Source organism: Podarcis melisellensis, assembly GCF_964234715.1.
Source record: "Podarcis melisellensis genome assembly, chromosome: 11".
NCBI lineage: Eukaryota > Metazoa > Chordata > Lepidosauria > Squamata > Lacertidae > Podarcis > Podarcis melisellensis.
The window spans coordinates 54,507,483-54,526,617 of NC_138543.1; the positions used below are offsets into that span (position 1 = coordinate 54,507,483).

The 19,135-nt window shown below is 48.0% G+C and overlaps 1 protein-coding gene across 2 annotated transcripts in view; it reads left to right on the forward strand.

Annotated features, from left to right (window-relative positions):
* Positions 1–5,617: 5,617 nt before the first annotated feature.
* ST8SIA5 (ST8 alpha-N-acetyl-neuraminide alpha-2,8-sialyltransferase 5) overlaps positions 5,618–19,135 on the forward strand; it is a 55,597-nt gene continuing 42,079 nt past the window's right edge. The window contains exon 1 of one of the 2 annotated variants that reach the window (XM_081929913.1): positions 5,618–6,086. In XM_081929913.1, coding sequence (XP_081786039.1) covers positions 5,956–6,086 — 131 coding nt within the window. In that variant the 5' untranslated portion in view covers positions 5,618–5,955. The remainder of the gene's footprint in view (positions 6,087–19,135) is intronic. The other variant, XM_081929912.1, reaches the window with a different exon arrangement.

A 19,135-nucleotide genomic window follows, 5' to 3' on the forward strand; every position in this document is an offset into this window, starting at 1 on the left:
TGCCCTGCAATAAGGCAGATGGCAGCACGTTGAATCTATTTGTAATTTTGACAAATAATTTGCTGTGGTAAATCCTCTCCCATTATCTTTTATTGCTGGGTGTTTATTGCTTTGGCACTGGTCACAGACTGGGGTCCAGCACAGGTCAAGCAGGTCTCTTGTGTCTCCAGCTTCCAAGCTGCTTCCTGCTCAGAGTTCTCTGCCTGTTGTTCTCTCACCTCACAGCTGGGTGAGGAGGGGCAGATGAAAGGCCCATTAGCCCTGAGGACACCAACACTTAGTTGTAGCTCTTGCAACCTAGCTTATTCTTTTGAGATGCTGATGAGGGTACTTAAGTGGCCAGCTAAGGCTTTTGTCTTACAAAGAGGCTTGACTGTCTAACCCTGCAAAGGGTCACCTCCAGGATTGATTATTGTAACTCACTCTACATGGGGCTGCCCTTGAAGCTGACCCAGAAACTCCAGTGGGTGCAGAATGACTTACGGGGTTTTCGCCGTGGGATCACATTCACCCAGTGCTATACCAGCTGCACTGGCTCCTGGTGGAGTACAGGATCAGGTTCAAGGTGCTGCTTTTAACCTTTAAAGCCCTATACAGCCTAAGACCCTCGTACCTGTGGGACGGTCTCTCATGGTATGCCCCACAGAGGACCTTAGGGTCTGAAAATAATAACATCTTGGAGATCCTGGGCCACAGGGAGGTTAGGCTGGCCTCGCTCTGCCACATGAGATCAGGGCCCTGCCGGATTTGACATCTTTCCGCAAGGCCTGCAAGATGGAGTTGTTCCGCCGGGCCTTTGGTTGGGGCTCAGCCTGATCCCCCTTCTCTTTTTGTATAAGAACTAGTATGAAAGAGGCCTCCCGGGATATTCACAGGCCCATATAAGAACAGACTAAACAGTTGGGTCTGATGAGCATTTACTGTTCCCAGCCCTAATCCTGCGGAAGGCCATCTAATAAGTTTTTAATTTGATCCTGACTTGTTTTTAGGAGGTAATTTAATTATTGTTTGATTTTATACCAATGTTATATATTTGATGTTAGCCGCCCTGAGCCCGGTTTTGGCTGGGATACAAATAAAAGTTGTTGTTGTTGTTGTTGTTATTATTATTATTATTATTATTCCTTCCAGTAGCATCTTAAAGACCAAGTAAGTTAGTTCTTGGTATGAGCTTTCGTGTGCTTAAGGTGCTACTGGAAGGAATTTTTTGTTTTTGTTTTGACTATGGCAGACCAACACGGCTACCTATCTGTAACTGGAACTATTATTATTATTATTATTATTATTATTATTCCTTGGTTAGACTTTAACCTTTACTGGGTACAGGACTTCAAAAACTCAAAGGGTCGCAGGGCATCATCCAGACTGACTCCCCAGCCCATAACAATACTCTTGCTGGAAGTGCTGAGAGCAGACGGAGGCACACTTTCCGCCCTGTTCCTCGGCCCGCTATCTTCCCGCCTCTGCTATGACCAGCAATGACCCTATTTTTGCCCAGTACCAAGCAACTGAGGAGGAAACTGAAAATCTGTCTCCCACTTTCTCTTCTCAGGTTCTCTTTCCTGCTTGCTTCTGGAGCGAAATGCCCACCCACAGACCTCTTAGCAAGTACAGTACAAATTGTGAGATATACGCTCTAATGGAATTTATGGGGAGTTGATTGAAAGAAGCATTTAATCCTTCAGCATTATGCTTTCAAATAAAACAAGTTTTTTTCTTGTGTGGAAAAGCCCTCTGGGTTGCATACTATTCTGTGCTTCGTTCCCTCACAGCAGTTCCCTCAGGATCATGTGTCCTTGTCAAATATATTTCCAGATCCCTGCCTGGCGGTACAGCAGGGCATCTCATAGGCTAGAATCTGTCCCTGTGGCTTTGCATCTCAGATAGTGAGCTGCTGAGATGAGGCAATGGCTAAGAGAGCTTGGCTGGAAGCAGGAAGGGACAGATCTGTTCATTTCACTTCCTCATCCTCCCAGTCTGAAGTTCAGGTCCTCGCCTTTCTGCTTAGTGATTCTTCATTATTTAAAAAACCCATGTGCAGTGAATCCCTGCTTCTGCGTTTCTTCACTAGCAAATGCTGCACTGGTTGAATTTCTGCCTATCATGCAGCTCTCAAAGGCACAGAACTTATTTCATGACACAAGCTGGTCTTGGTATTGCTTCTTCTTATGGACCTTATGCTGTCAAAAAAATAAGGAGCAACAACTGCTTCCTCCAAAGTTGTTGGGGATGACGACAGATAATGAGTAATTTCAATGCTTTTGAATATTTGTTGATCTTTTAACAGCTTTGATTTCCAAAAAAAGCTCAAAAAGCTCAACAACTTTGGCCGGCCTGCACCCCCATGCTGTGCGGTGTACATAAAAATGGCTAAAACAGATGGGGAAAATATATCTACCACATAAAACACATGACGACAAAGGTGGTGCCATAAAATTAAACACAGACATATTTTTTCTGCGAGGTGTCTGCATTTTCTCCTTTGCAGAAATTCTAATTCTATTCCTTTGTATGCTTCGTTTTTCTTTGTGATTGTTTAAGGCGTATATACATAAATTACCAGTAAGTTTTTAATGCCAGTCTTAAAAACCCAGAAAAAAGTCTCTTAAGCCTTTATTTATTAAATACAAGTTAAACAATGATGGTTAAATAAGAAATAACCAAAATAGGCTGCAGTTCTGCACCCACTTACCTGGAAGTAAGCCCATTGAACTCAGTGGGACTTCCTTTTGAGCAGTGATGAATAGTGTGTTCTGATCATACCTTTAAAATCCGCCCTGCATTCCATGCTGGTGCAGAGCCAGGAAGGCTGCACTCCCACTTACCTGGGAGTAAGCCCTACTGAATACAATGGGACTTATTTCTCAGTAGGCATGGTTAGGATTGTGCTGTAAACTGCTTGCCTATGAGGACCTGGTGCCTTGCTTTGTCTACTGAGCATCATAGGTTCATTCCGTGGCATCTTTCCAGCTTCAAAGCATCTCATGTAGGTAAGCTGCAGAAAGAACTCTACCTGAGATCTGGTAAGGGAGGAGGAGAGAGGTTGCCAGCCAGAGTGGTCAGCACAGAGGACCAGTGCTTTGCCCACTCTAAGACAGCATGTTCATCCCTAACTCAGGAAGACTTTAGGGACGTAATGTGACGGTCACTCCTGAATAAAAGGTAAAGGGACCCCTGACTATTAGGTCCATTCATGACAGACTCTGGGGTTGCGGCGCTCATCTCGCTTTATTGGCCGAGGGAGCCGGCGCACAGCTTCCGGGTCATGTGGCCAGCATGACTACGCCGCTTCTGGCGAACCAGAGCAGCACACGGAAACGTCGTTTACCTTCCCACCGGAGAGGTACCTATTTATCTACTTGCAATTTGACATGCTTTTGAACTGCTAGGTTGGCAGGAGCTGGGACCAAGAAACGGGAGCTCACCCTGTTGCAGGGATTCGAACCGCTGACCTTCTGATCAGCAAGTCCTAGGCTCTGTGGTTTAACCCACAGCACCACCAGCATCATTCCTGAATGTTGTTGTTTAGTCGTGTCCGACTCTTCGTGACCCCATGGACCAGAGCATGCCAGGCAGTCCTGTCTTCCACTGCCTCCTGCAGTTTGGTCAAACACTCACTGCCTTGCTGTGGCAAAGGGGCTTGAATAACTCAGAGAAGCTATGAGCTATACCTTGCAGGGCCACCCAATATGGACAGGTCATAGTGGAGAATTTTGACCAAATGTGATCCACCTGCAGCAGGAACTGGCAAGCCACTCCAGTATCCCTTCCAAGAAAACTCCATGGACAAAGGGAACAGGCATTCCTGAATAGCCAGATACAAATTGATGCCAGTGATGTATGGTGGTTACAGTGTCAGGCTAGGATTTGGAAGACCAGGGGTTGATTCCCCACTCAGCCATGAAACTCATGGGGTGACCTTGGCAGTGCCACTGCCTCTTGACCTAACCTACCTTACAGGGTTGTTGTGATGGTAAAAATGAGGGAGTACCATGGACACCAACTTGAGCTCCTTCGATGGAAATGCAATATAGAAATGTAAGAGCCAATGTTGAGAGCCAGTATGGTGTAGTGGTTAGGAGCGGTAGTCTCGTAATCTGGGGAACCGGGTTCGCTTCCCCGCTCCTCCACATGCAGCTGCTGGGTGACCTTGGGCCAGTCACACTTCTTTGAAGTCTCTCAGCCCCACTCACCTCACAGAGTGTTTGTTGTGGGGGAGGAAGGGAAAGGAGAATGTTAGCCGCTTTGAGACTCCTTAAAGGGAGTGAAAGGCGGGATATCAAATCCAAATTCCTCCTCTTCTTCTTTGAGATAATACTATTTGCTTGCAAGAGCCACAAGCTTGTGGAGACTAAAGTTGCCTTCATCAGACCCAGGGCATGTTAAGAATTTTGCAGCAACGGACTGGGGGGGGCGGGGGAGTGGTGTTCCTTCATTGCAGGGGGCTGGACTAGATGATCCTCAGGATCCCTTCCAACTCTGCAATCCTATCGTTCTATGACCACCAGAGACTCGTGCAGTTTGCCTTACCCATCCTAAGGGCTATCGGGAGTCAGGAAGGCATTGCTGTATATCTCCTAAAATTACCTTAGCCCCATCACCGGCCGGTGGATCCCGATCGACCTTCTTGCCCTGACAAAACACCACGCACACGCAGCTTTTGCAACGAGCCGCCTCTCCTACCGCGACAAGTTTGCGGCATGGGGAGCGGGTTCCTTCTCGCAGCTGAGACGTGCTAACCGTTCGGGCAGGAGGGCTGCAGAGAGAGGGGTGTGTGCCCCCAATTTCTATGCATGCATCTCCCTATAGGACACCGGGAGGTCGCAGAGGCAGAAAATCAGGTCAGAGACAAAAGGCACACTTGTCTCCTCAAGGACAGTTTCTCCCAAGCACGCTTTCGGGTCTGCCTGAAGTCCCTGGCCTGCGGCGGCCGTCCACATGGCTCCACCAGCTGCAGGCGGGAAAGCGCCGAGCGCGCGCGATCTCCGTGCCCTTGAAGAGATGCGCAACGACCTTGCCTGGGCTTGGTAGGGGAGGCTGGACGGGGCGCGAGGAGAGCAACTCCAGCCGAGAGCAGGCGTTGCACATCAATGCTCCAGAACCAGCCCCCCTCCAGCCTACCGCTTGCTTTGGACACTCACAAACCCGACAGCCCTCTCCACCGCAAACGCAGCTCGGCCGCGACGCGCTAGTCCCTGCCTCCGCGCCTCGCTCCCTCCCCGGGCCGTTTGCTTGGAGAGCTGTCCAAGCGCCGTCGTGACCCTCCCGGCGCTCCAACCTAGCCCTGGCCGAACACGTCCCCTTCTCCTTCCTCTTCCTCGCCGGAGCCTATGTGCCAGACGCCCACATGGAAATCTCCATGCGCGCCCGCACCACAGCAGCACCTAACCAAAGCGCAGCGTTTTGGAGAGGCCAGCCAGCGCGCTGCAGGAGTTCCGTTGGGGGTGTCGCCTTTCGCTTGGAACCCTCTCTCGATTTGCTCGGCTTCCTCTCTGCCCGCCCCCTCCCCGAAAGGAGACCGGGGCAGGCCCCTCGTTGAGTAGAAAGGGGGATTTTTGGGGGGCTTTTATTCCCCGCCCCGCAGGAGGCGGAGGAGGAGCAGCGCCGGCCCTCCTTTGCGCGCCGGGGGCCTCCTCCTCTGGCGCAGCGCGGGCGGCGGAGGCGCCGAGCAGGCGAGCCGGAGGGCGCTGCTTTGCAGAAGCGAGAAGCCGCCGAGACGCTCTCCCGCGCCGGGGAAGAACTTTCCGCCCGGCCGCCGCCGCCTCTCTCCCTCCGCCGGGGGGCGGCGATGCGGGGCCGCCGTGCCCTTGAATGGCGCGCCTCCGCCTCCTGCTCCTCCCCCTCGGCTTCTCCCCTTCGCCCCAGCCGCGCCTGAGCGGGGCTTGAGGAGGATGCGGCTCCTTCTGCGAGCGAGACCTTGACGGAGCTCGGTTTCCTGGCCCCCTTTCCGCCAGCATGGGCTACACGGACCCCACTTCCAGCCGGGATCTGCTGGGGAACCGAACTTTGCTCTTCATCTTCATCTGCGCCTTCGCCGTCGTCACTCTCCTGCAGCAGATCCTGTACGGGAGAAACTATCTCAAGAGGTACGAGAGGAGTTTTCCCCGCTGTCTTTTGGGGAGGGAGGGAGAGATCCTGGGGATAAACGAATTGCGGGCGGGCGGGGGGGGGTCGCAGATTTATTTATTTTTAACCCTCCTGAAAGTATGCAAAAGAGGCTTTTGGGACCTTCGGAACCAACCGTGCAAACAGCCTCGCGCGCTCTTCCCAAGGAGTGAGTTGAGCAGGACTTTACTCCCGAGTAAAAACGTGAGCCGGATCGCGCCGTACGACTTGCCCGGCACCCTCTACATCCCGTAACTTACGCAGAAACGGGCGCAGGTCTGGGCTGCGGGGCTTGCAATCCTCTTCACAGGACTGAGGAAGCGCAGGATAGGTCCGGGCTGCCTTTGGGTTTGGGCTTGTGGCTGCACCAACCCACTTGCGCCAGATCCGGAGCGGTGCTGGTTCCTTAGCCTGGACGCGTGTTGGTGACCGGTGGTGGTTGTGTGTGTTGTAACGCAGTGAGGCCAAATGGCCAAGACATGCAAGAGTTCAAGCTCTGTGCGATGCTGTGTGGGCAGATAGCCACAGATGTTTCAGAAGCAGGCACTGTGCATGCCTGGATGGCTATAAACACATTTCCTGGTTTAGTGTCGCTGTAAGAACTCCCTGCAGCCATTCTTTACCTTGTAAGGCTAGAGTTTGGGCTAGAGGGCTGTTGGGAGATAAAACTTCTGCCTTTGGAGTGATATCTACAAAGTGTACAAAATGCAGCTGTACGGGGGTACCAGATGCTAGGCTCTTAAATTAGTGTAGGCGCAGCTTAAACCACCTTGCTGCACACTTTGGAGTCGTGCCACTCTGTTTTGGTTGGGGAGCTGGGCAGATGCCCTGTGCCCTCAAGGCAGCCTATGCCAGCCTGGTGGTGCCCTGCAGATTTTCGGGGCTGGAGCTAATAGGAATCCAAAACACACTGCATTGCAAAGGCTGCCTTAAGCCCGCTCTTCCCATCCCACTAATCCAGCACTCTTGGACTATGTGGAGACAAAAATTGCAGTTCTCTCTCTCTCTCTCTCTCTCTCTCTCTCTCTCTCTCTCTCTCTCTCTCTCTCTCTCTGTGTGTGTGTAATGTGTGTGTGTGTATATGTATATATATTATCTAATTTAGCATTATATATATTTCTACAGCATTCTAAGCTTTACTGTGTCTTGAGGGCTGCAGAACAGCCTTGTTTTATCAGAATGATCTCAACCTGAGAAATTGCAAAGTTTGCTGCCTTTTTTCATATGCAGAGAATACACCCCATCTTTCCCCCACTCATCTCCTGCTACTCACTGGTGAAATGCTGTCACCCATTTCTTGGGGGGGGGGGAATGAACAAACTCCTTTGCCCCACAAATAACCCAGAGATGCATTTTAAAGAAAAGGACACATTCTACTCATGTAAAAACACGCTGATTCCCGGACCGTCTGCGGGCTGGATTTAGAAGGTGATTGGGCCGGATCTGGCCCCTGGGCCTTAGTTTGCCTACCCATGCAGTAGCACCTTAGAGACCAACTAAGTTTGTTATTGGTATGAGCTTTCATGTGCAAGCACACTTCATGCATGCGCACGAAAGCTCATACCAATAACAAACTTAGTTGGTCTCTAAGGTGCTACTGGAAGGATTTTTTTTTTACAATGTAAATTGTGAAAGGGGATTTTTCTGAAAGGACAAATGGGTTCTAGGCGTTCAGAGAATATAACATCAATCCTATGCCAGTTGCACTGGCTGCCTATTCATTTCCAGGCTCAATTAAAAAGTGCCTGTTATGCCCTTTAAACAGTGGCGCGGGACGCCTGCTTTTCTCGTTTCATAAGTTCATTAGTAATAATGAACGGGTGCCAATTGCAAATACAGTATTAAGCAAGCTTGGCAGTTTCAACATTTTTAGCTTTGCTTACTAAATACAAGTAAAATAAAACATGCTACATTAGATCACTCTCTATTGGAGCATAAGGATTTCCCCACATGGAAACTAACTTGCAAAGGAAAATGTTCTGGAAAAAGTTACAACACAGATTTTTAATGGAAAGCTCACACCATCGCCTTTCAAGCCCTAAACCCAGCCTCACCAATTTTGATGCCCTCCAGATGTTGCTGGACTAAAACGTCTGCAATCCCTGACTGTTGGACAAGGTGGCAGCTGGGAGTTGAAGTCTAACAAGAAGTAGAGTTCACCCCAAAGGCTACTGCTGCTCTAAATGATTTGGGATTGGGTTGTTTGCAGGACCTCCTGCAGCTCTATGAATGCACCCAGGTGTCAAGATCATCCTTTGGGGTCTGGCTCATGAGCCTGCTGTCGGGATCCATCAGACTGGTGGGTGTGGAAGACAGGGCCTTTTCTGTGTTAGCCCTGCATATGTTGGGAATTCTCTTCCAGAAGCTCGATCGGCTCAGTTTTTTTAGACAGCTGTTAAACAGACCGTAAACACTTGCTTGTTCAAACTGTGTTCTGTTAAAAGTGCGGTTGCTCTTAGCTTTTGAAATTGGCTTGTTTAATTTGTACATATTTTTAAAAAAATCTGTTATGTTTTTGATGGGCTTTCGTAAGCCACCTTGGGAGGGCTGCTTCTTTATTTAAAGGGGGATCCACAACAAAACGTTGCAGCATGGAGTTGCACAGTTCAGCCAGCCAGCCAGCCAGCCAGCCAGCCAGCCAGCTGTGTCCTTTCCTAGGCTACTCCATTACTTTCCCACTGATTTCTCTCTCTTTCCCACCAAATAGTCAGCAAACATTCTGAGTTCTCCATGAGCTGCTTTTGGCTCCCTCCCCCTTTTAGGATCTTTTTTAAAGGTCTTTTTTGGGGGGGAGGGGGAGGGGTAGTCTTGACAACCCACAGTTTTTCCTTAGCCACTGTGTTGCATGTAGGTAATGAGATTTTTGCTGTATAAAGATTGTCACTTGGATAGTGAGTTTGCTGTTAGTCTATCGTATCTATAGCACTCCCTCACCCTTCGGCCCAAATGCGCTGTGTCAGGAAGATTTTGGGCATCACATGGCAGGACAGAATGAATGAATGAATCTTTATTTGCATCAGCCGCCAGCCATAGCAATAAAACAAACAAAATGCGGTATACAGAGGATAAAGGTAAAAAGTCAATAAATCAACAAATCAACCTGTCGCCTAGCCCTTGTCATTCCCTGGGCCTGAGGGTGCCTCACCCAGAAGCTGCCACTTTCAATTCCATAGTCCACCACTTGGCAGATCTAAGATATGATCTAGGGCTGGGAAAGAGCTTTTCTCCACCTGGAGTCTTGAGGAGCAGCTGCCAGTCAAAGCACACAATACACAGTTTGGTGCTGATGGTTATGTGGCTTGCTTTTTTATTCTTACTTGCTCTCCTTCTTGTGTTCGGCTTCTTCCTGGAAGTGAGGTCAATGGAGATCTGTGGATTTATATATATTTTTAGAATAATATTTGCTTTATTCACAAATTTATACAGGCAGCGACTGCTTTAGGTGCATCTCATATGTGTGTGATTGCGTGCATGTGCATCGCGCCGAACCCGAAAACGTCTCAAAAACTATTGGGACAGGGAAGGGGGACAGGGTGTTTTTCAGGCTTTTCCAATGGGTGTTCCGATTATACACGATTTCACGCAAGCGCGCAATGATCCAGAATGCAATCCCCGTGCAAACAGGCCGTTGCCTGTAAGTAGGAAATGATCTCTTTCAGCTTCTGCAAGAAGGTACAGGGTTATAAAGACTAGGACTAGCCGCCTGAGAAACAGTTTCTATCCAAATGCGATTTTGGTTTTAAACGCAGTGTAAGGTAGTCTCTGTGGGAGCATATTGTATTTAATTATGGGCTATCAGAGTTTTTAGGGGGCTAACCAGGCTGGGATAGCTGGGATAGCAGGCTTGTTGGTTTTTGAATGTCTGACGTAGATTTTTTCAGTTTCGTTGTTCTGTACGGGACAAAGACAATATAGATTATCGTATTGTAGAGCAAGTTCCCCCAAGCTCAGGAACAGAGAACCATAGGGTTGGAAGGGACCCCCAGGGTCATCCAGTCTGACCCTCTGCAATGCGGGAATCTTTTGCTCAGTTTGGGACTTGAACCCATAACCATTTACAGCCTCAGGCTCCAGGTTAGGGCTTCCATGGAGGCCAGCAGTTCATAGATTCCTGGCAGGTGGCATATCCTTTATTGTAGCAACAGCCAACCTGATGTGCTCCAGATGTTTTTGACTGTATCTCCCATCAGCCACAGCCAGCATCTGGAGGGCAGCACATTGGCAAAGTCTGCACTAGCACATATCAGCCTTCTACCCCTCCGAAAGAGATAAGGTGCCTTCAGCTTACAGCTCTCCATCGGGGAAGAGAGAAAGTCCTTTAGGAAACAGGACCTTTTTAACCTTTTACAAAGTGTTTTTCCTCTCTTGCACCATGAGGGCTGGAACTAAAAATAATAACAAGGATTTAAACCTGGGATTCTCAGGGAGCTGCTGGAAGTCCCAGTTTCTATTCTGCGTGATCACAGCTGTTCAGAAAGCTAGCATCGCCGAAGACAGCTAGTAAACGGAGCTCTTGCACTCCTGCCATCCAGTATTTTAAAGCACCGCTGACTCTTTCGGCGAAGCGAGGGCACTTTACACAGGAGGAAGCCCTGCCTGGTATCCAGGATTCCTCTCTCTCCAGCCCTCTCCAGCAGCTGACAGTCCAATGGAAGGCGCCAGTCGTGCAGTGCACATTTAATCGTTCCTCTTTAAATAGCTGTAATTTAGGTGATTATGAAACCAAACATCTCCAGATGTGGCAGAGGCAGTTAATTGGAACTTGCTACAAAACAGACAGGGCTTTTAGAAGTAATAATGATGCACTATAAATGGATATAATTTATATATAATTGACACAGGCACGGTGCCCCCCCTTCCAAAGGTTTATTCGTTTATTTCACCAATGGATCCATCCAGCCCTTACCGCAAGGAGCTCAGGGAGACGTACATTGGTGCTGCCCCATTTTATCCATACAACAGCCCTTCTTCTTTGGCTATCCCTCGTAGCCGAGTAAGATTGTCTTCCATAAACACGGCTTTAACAATGAGTCTGTAAGTGACTGTGGAGGCCAATTCTGGATCCACACGTCCTTCCACATTGGGGACATAGGTTTCCGGGCAGGAGTTGATCACGGTGTGGATTTGCCAAGCGTGCCTTCCTCTTAGCACGTTTTTCTCTTGTGTCCTGAGTTCGAGTGTCTTCAAAGCCCATGACACCTTTGGTAAAGGCTGTTCTCCACCTGGAGCACTCGCAGGCCAGGGTTTCCCAATTGTTGGTGTCTATACTACATTTTTAAAGATTTGCCTTGAGAAAGTCTTTAAACCACTTTTGTTGGCCACCAGCATTACGCTTTCCATTTTTAAGTTTGGAATAGAGTAGTGAGGTAGTGAATGTAGGAAATGAACCCCACTGGAACACAAATAGGAACCTCCCTTATTCTGAGTCCGACCATTGGTCTAGGCCAGGGATCAGCAACCTTTTTCAGCAGGGGCCGGTCCACTGTCCCTCAGACCTTGTTGGGGGCCGGACTATATTTTGGAAGAAAAAAAGATGAACAAATTCCTTTTTTTAAAAAAAATACATTTTAATTTTTTTAAAAAACATATTATTTCCAACATTCATACAACATAACTTCTCCTCCTATACAATATTTTTGGGCTTCCATCAACACCTCTGATGATTTTCCATTATTTATCACATATTATACATTTCTTGATTTCACATTACCTTTAACATCCTTAACTGATAATTCTCCTCATTGTCTTTTTTGCAATATTTCAAATCATTCACCTTACAAAACATCTTGCGTGTGTTGTGCAAAAATCACAATGTGGGGAAAACCATGAAGTCGGCCAGTGCCTCTACATGGCTCCATCCTTATTTCAGACATCGTGATATATCGGTATATCACAATGTTTAGCTGGTGATATATCACAATGGTGAAGGGATGCGGGTAGCGCTGTGGGTTAAACCACAGAGCTAGGACTCTAGGTCGGCGGTTCGAATCCCTGCAACAGGGTGAGCTCCCATTGCTCGGTCCCAGCTCCTGCCAACCTAGCAGTTCGAAAGCATGTCAAAGTGCAAGTAGATAAATAGGTACCACTCCGGCGGGAAGGTAAACGGCGTTTCCGTGCGCTGCTCTGGTTCTCCAGAAGCGGCTTAGTCATGCTGGGCACATGACCCGGAAGCTTTACACTGGCTCCCCTGGCCAATAAAGCAAGATGAGCGCCGCAACCCCAGAGTCGGTCATGACTGGACCTAATGGTCAGGGGTCCCTTTACCTTTACCTTTACCTCGGGTTACATATGCTTTAGGTTACAAACTCCACTAACCCAGAAATAGTACCTCGGGTTAAGAACTTTGCTTCAGGATGAGAACAGAAATCGTCCTCCGGCAGCGTGGCGGCAGCAGGAGGCCCCATTAGCTAAAGTGGTGCTTCAAGTTAAGCACAGTTTCAGGTTAAGAACGGACCTCCAGAACGAATTAAGTACTTAACCTGAAGTACCACTGTACCGATAATGCTGTTGTTTTATTCTCTTTGTAATTCAATGGTTTTTGTACAATCAGGTGGTGTATAAATTTTATGAAATTGTGTGTGTGTGTGTAAAATATAGACACACACCCCACCAGCAGTTAAAAACAATACAAGCAGCACAAATCATTTTAAGTATTAAATCAAGGCAGCTAAAAGGGGGAGAGATAGATTGAAAATAGCAGCAGAACACGGAAAGAGTGATTAAAAGAAGTTCAGAATGGAGAAATCTTCAAGGCTGCCTTAAACGACAAATGAAAAAGGTGCCACAAGTCTCTTTGTGGGGAGGGTGCTTTTTTAACATATCATTTCCAACAATCGTTTAACATATTTTCTTATCTTATACAATGTTTTGGATTTCTATCAGCCTCCTCTGAAGATTTTTCAATCTTTATCACTTAGTCTACATTTCTTAATTTGTCTATTACTTTTAATCGTCCTTAACTAATAACTCTCTTCATAGTCTTCTCTGCAATATTTCGCATAGTCCGCCTTACAAAACTTCTTGTAGTCCTACTAGCGTAATCTGTTTATTACAATTGTTTTTCAAATAGTTCAAATATTTACTCCAGTCCTCTAAGAATCTCTGATCCCGCAGGTTTCGGATCCTTCCTGTCATCTTATCTAATTCTGCATAGTCCATTAATTTCATTTGCCACTTTTCTTTCGTCGGTAGTTATTCTTGCTTCCATTTCTGTGCCAATAAAATTCTCGCTGGCTTGTCTTTATTTTCCTTGTGGGCAAATTCAATTTGTACCCCTGTTCACTGTTCAGGAAAGACCATGTGCAGGTGTATTTTGGGCCTGGGAGAAGGCAGGAGAGCTGGGTTCAATTTCTGAGTTGCAAGAGCAAGGTCTGAAATGGTGTTGACTTCTTATTCTGCATAGGCTGTGGATCTCCAGAAGTGTGCCTTGGACACCTGCCCCTCTGTCACCAAATGCCTGGTGATGTATCCCATTTCTCCTGCATTACACAATCCCCTTTCCTCCACTGCCCTTAAAAAAACAAAAGCATGAAAAGGGTGGTAAAGTAGGGGAGAGAACAGATCACACACACTAGAGCTGTGATTTCAAAAGATCCCTGCAGGAATGTTGCAAGCGCTTGCTGTTCAAGCGCTCCCTGCGAGGTAGTATTTTTTTGGCTGTGAAAATAGCACCGTGTAAGAATTCCCGATACATACATCAGCACCTCTGCTCTTAAACTGCAGCCTTGTTAACAGCAAGAACATTTCATTCTGACTCATCCAGCTTTCTCTCTCTCTCTTCCCCCCCTCGTTTGGGGAAAGAAAATAAAAGCCAATCAATAAAAAATACTTTCAAAGGTGTCCTTGCCTCAGCACAATTTCCTCCTCCCACCAAAGCTGTGTGTGCTTTAATTGTTTAGTTTTCAACCTCTAGGCCTCCTTTTCCGACTTGAAAAGCTCTCAGCGGTTTGCACCAATTAATAAAACAATGCCAAGCTGGCGTTGAAATGAGTCCTTAAAAACACAGTGTGAGAGAGCACAACGCAAGGAGAAAATTCAGTGAAGTGGGAAAGCCCACACTTCAAAACCTAAGAGTTTGTGGCTGCAGTCCTGAAGTGTAGGTGGGTTCCCACGAGGCAAGACACAGCGATAACAGCAAGAACCTTTATTGAACTACATAACTGGGAAACAGGCAAAGCAACTGCTTATATACATTTCTGAAAGCCTGGGCCACTCCCACTACCAACGTGATTGGCTGTCTAAACTCCCAAACTGCAAATCACGACTCAGAGTTCAGGGGCCAATGGCAGAGGCCCAAATCCTGAAAAGTGCTGTGATTGGACAACATGTACCGATTCAGAACACGGGAGCTCAGATTCCTTAGTCCAGATTAGGGGCCAGCAAACTTTTTCAGCAGGGGGCTGGTCCACTGTCCCTCAGACCTTGTGGGGGGCCGGACTATATTTTGGGGAAAAAATAAAAATGAATGAATCCCTATGCCCCACAAATAACCCAGAGATGCATTTTAAAGAAAAGGACACATTCTACTCATGTAAAAACACGCTGATTCCCGGACCGTCCACTGGCCAGATTTAGAAGGTGATTAGGCTGGATCCGGCCCCCGGGCCTTAGTTTGCCTACCCATGGTCCAGACTCAAGCTCAGGCAAACACAGACCACTGAATACATAGCAAGTCCTACACCAGGCACCCCCAAACTCAGCCCTCCAGGTATTTTGTGACTACAGTTCCCACCAACCCTGACCACTGGTCCTGTTAGCTAGGGATGATGGGAGTTGTAGGCCCAAAACATCAGGAGGGCCAAGTTTGGGGATGCCTGTCCTACACTCAATCAACTTGGAATCGGCCCCATTGACCCAAGCGGCACTTACTTCTGAGTATACCTGTGTAGGATTGTGCCGTAAGAAGCAGGGCAGCTGCTGTGAATCACAAGTTGGGAGAGAGCTCTTGTGCGCAAGTCTTGATTGATTGCTTCCCATGTACATCTGGCTGGTCCAGTGATGTGTGGTGAATTTTTTCATAAAGGAATGGTCAGGGCCAGAGGAATCAGCTTGTGAGGGCAATTGGTGGGGGGTGATGTTGTGATGTCTTGACGTTGCACGCATGAGCATTGCACCTCCCTCTCTAAGCAGGGCAGAAGCTTCCCAGGCTTTGGGAAGGGGGTGTCAGGCTTTAATACTTTAATCCTCTAATTTACCAGGAACATTTAGGGGACTAGCCTAGTTCCCCTAGTCCACTGATCACACGCAACTGGATGTCAGATTCATCTTCATCATCACTGATTTATTAATCACCTTCTAAACCAGCCTTTCTCAACCGGTGGGTCCCCAGATGTTGTTGAACTACAACTCCCATCACCCCTAGCTAGCAAGGCCAGAGCTCAGGGATGATGGGAGTTGTAGTCCAACAACATCTGGGGACCCACAAGTTGAGAACCGCATCTAAACCATCACCTCTAGGAGACTGACACAGAAGAGAATTAAAAACAGCAAACAACCCCCCCCAACAAATGGACACCAGAGGTAAAGACCCATTTATCCAACTGGGAAAGCCTGTCGGGGGAAAAACAGTCTTCGGTTATTTTTGGAAGGTGCAGGTGTCTTGACAGGGGCGCTGCTCCACCGAATGGGGTTCTGTTTGGCCCTCAGGACATTCCCCAGATGTGGCCTTCAAGGCCGCTCTGTTTGGCCCTCAGGACACTTCCCAGCTTGTGTTAAAGCCCAGACCATGTCCCTCATTGGCCTTGCTTTGCCGTCTCGATGAGCGCTTTTGCCCGGCTGACATGCGTCCTTGACGATGCTTCTGGCTTGCCTGTATGTAGGATGCAGAGAGGCCTGGGAGTAGAATCCTCTGGCTTCCACAACGTAGCCTGCTTTGCAAAAAGGGAAGAACTGTCTCTGTTGCGCCATCTACTTTCCTCCTGGCCCCACTAAGTACCAGAGAGCTGCCCATGAGGAGATGTGTCCCTTTGGCTGGAAAAGATTCCCCTCCTCTGCTGTGAATTTAATTATCCACTGTGTGCAGAAATGCTTCCTTTCGCTCGTCCGTAATCTGCTCATCCGTTTGATTGGATAACCCCGAGTTCAAGAATCAGGAGAGAGCAATGTCTCCCCATCCGCATTTATTCCACTATGTGTGCAATTTTATGAAAGTCAATCACATCCTCTCCACCTCCGTACCAAACTGGAGGTTCTTTTTCTAGCGTAGTTTCTCTCTGCTTAGTTAGGAGCGTAAGAAGTTGCTGGCCCTGTTGGATTGAGGCCAGCGACCCATCGAGTCCAGCACCCTGCTGTCACAGGGACCAACCAGGTGCCTATTTGAACCCTCCAAGGAACACCTGAGCATCACAGCGCTCAAGTTAATTTTTTTGTTAAACACGTCTGCAGTACGCAATGGGAGGAAAACTCCTTTTGACACCACCAGCGAGACGTTTTTCTCCTGTTGCAAATCCCAGCTATGGGGTGTTTGGGGATTTATTTGTTTATCTCTGCTATTTATGCATTTCCTTCTCATAATTTCCAAGTGGCGTGCAGGAAACGTGCAGGAAAGCATACGAAGAAAGGTAAAGGGACCCCTGACCATTAGGTCCAGTTGTGATGGACTCTGGGGTTGTGGCGCTCACCTCACTTTATTGGCCGAGGGAGCCGGCGTACAGCTTCTGGGTCATGTGGCCAGCATGACTAAGCCGCTTCTGGAGAACCAGAGCAGCGCACGGAAATGCCGTTTACCTTCCCGCCAGAGCGGTACCTATTTATCTGCTTGCACTTTGACGTGCTTTCGAACTGCTAGGTTGGCAGGAGCAGGGACTGAGCAACGGGAGCTCACCCCTTCTTGGGGATTTGAACCGCTGACCTTCTGATCGGCAAGTCCCAGGCTATGTGGTTTAACCCACAGCGCCACTCGCATCCCTTATACAAAGAAAAGAGGCAACTAAAATCCATCATAGAGAACTAAGAAATAGCAAAGTGCCTGAGGTTTAGAAAGGAGTGGGGCAGTTGAATCCCAGTTGGAAGGGAGTTCCATTCTGGGTGGTGGTGGGCAAAAAGGTTACCCCCCCATTTCATCCAACTCAGCTCCCTTTCCCAATATTTGTTTAAGATAAATGCAGTAAGCAAGGGCTGTACCTTAGTGGTAGAGAATCTGCTTGGCACCAGGTTCAATCTTCAATGGCATCTCTCAGTAGGGCTGGGAATGTCCCTCATCTGAAATCCTGGAGAGCTGCCAGCCAGCGCAGGAAATACTGACCTAGGTGGGCCAGTGATCTGACCCAGTGTAAGTTCAGCTTCTGAGGTTCCGTGGGGAAACAACCTCACTAGTGTCATGTATAGTGGTTGCTTTCTCTCTCCCCTCAAAGTTAAAAAAGCCCCACACAAAGTTAAAAAAGACACCAAACTGGGAGGGGTGGCTAACACCCCAGAGGACAGGATCACACTTCAAAACGACCTTGACAGATTAGAGAACTGGGCCAAAACAAACAAGATGAATTTTAACAGGGAGAAATGTAAAGTATTGCACTTGGGCAAAAAAAATGAGAGGCATAAATACAAGATGGGTGACACCTGTGAAAAGGATCTAGGAGTCTTGGTTGATCACAAACTTGACATGAGCCAACAGCGTGACGCGGCAGCTAAAAAAGCCAATGCAATTCTGGGCTGCATCAATAGGAGTATAGCATCTAGATCAAGGGAAGTAATAGTGCCACTGTATTCTGCTCTGGTCAGACCTCACCTGGAGTACTGTGCCCAGTTCTGGGCACCACAGTTCAAGAAGGACACTGACAAACTGGAACGTGTCCAGAGGAGGGCAACTAAAATGGTCAAAGGCCTGGAAACGATGCCTTATGAGGAACGGCTAAGGGAGCTGGGCATGTTTAGCCTGGAGAAGAGGAGGTTAATGGGTGATATGATAACCATGTTCAAATATATAAAAGGATGTCACATAGAGGAGGGAGAAAGGTTGTTTTCTGCTGCTCCAGAGAAGCGGACAGGGAGCAATGGATCCAAACTACAAGAAAGAAGATTCCACCTAAACATTAGGAAGAACTTCCTGACAGTAAGAGCTGTTTGACAGTGGAATTTGCTGCCAAGGAGTGTGGTGGAGTCTCCTTCTTTGGAGGTCTTTAAGCAGAGGCTTGACAACCATATGTCAGGAGTGTTCTGATGGTGTTTCCTGCTTGGCAGGGGGTTGGACTCGATGGCCCTTGTGGTCTCTTCCAACTCTATGATTCTATGATTCACTTACCTTGTAGGAAGTAAACCATGAAAGTCAGTACAAAATGAGAGAAGACGTATGAGATACAATTGCAAGGTGTCGGATACAGTCATACCTTGGCATTACTTCCGGCTTTCGCCGCTCGCGCATGAGCAGACGGTCAAAACGACGTCACGCGCATGCGCGGAAACAGCAAAACGTGACCCACGCACTCGCAGATGTGCCGTCGCGTCTTATGTTCTGTTTAGGATCCTGTTCGCATCCCAAGGTACCACTGTACAGTGGTACCTCGGGTTACATATGCTTCAGGTTACAGACTCCGCTAACCCAGAAATAGTGCTTCAGATTAAGAACTTTGCTTCAGGATGGGAACAGAAATCGTGCTCCGGCGGCGCAGCGGCAGCAGGAGGCCCCATTAGCTAAAGTGGTGCTTCAGGTTAAGAACAGTTTCAGGTTAAGAACAGACCTCCGGAATGAATTAAGTACTTAACCCGAGGTACCACTGTATTGCCGAAATGTCTGATTGCCTCTGCTTTGATTGTCCGGTGTCAAATGTTGAATTTTGGATATTCGCTGAACATGGCAAACACAGCCAGTATTTGGAGAATATTGGCTGCCAACATTTAGGGAAGACCTTTGGAGCATATTAATTTGTTTGCAGCTCTCCTTCAGCAAACTGGGTCGCTAATTTTTGCTCCTTGTCCTTTAAGGATGCAAGGAGGGGGGACGGACACACGTGCGGCTGTGACTCTGCTTCCTTGCCCTTCTCTGCCATGATTGATGCGGGCATTTTCTTTTCGATGGCTATATCCAAGGGTGTTC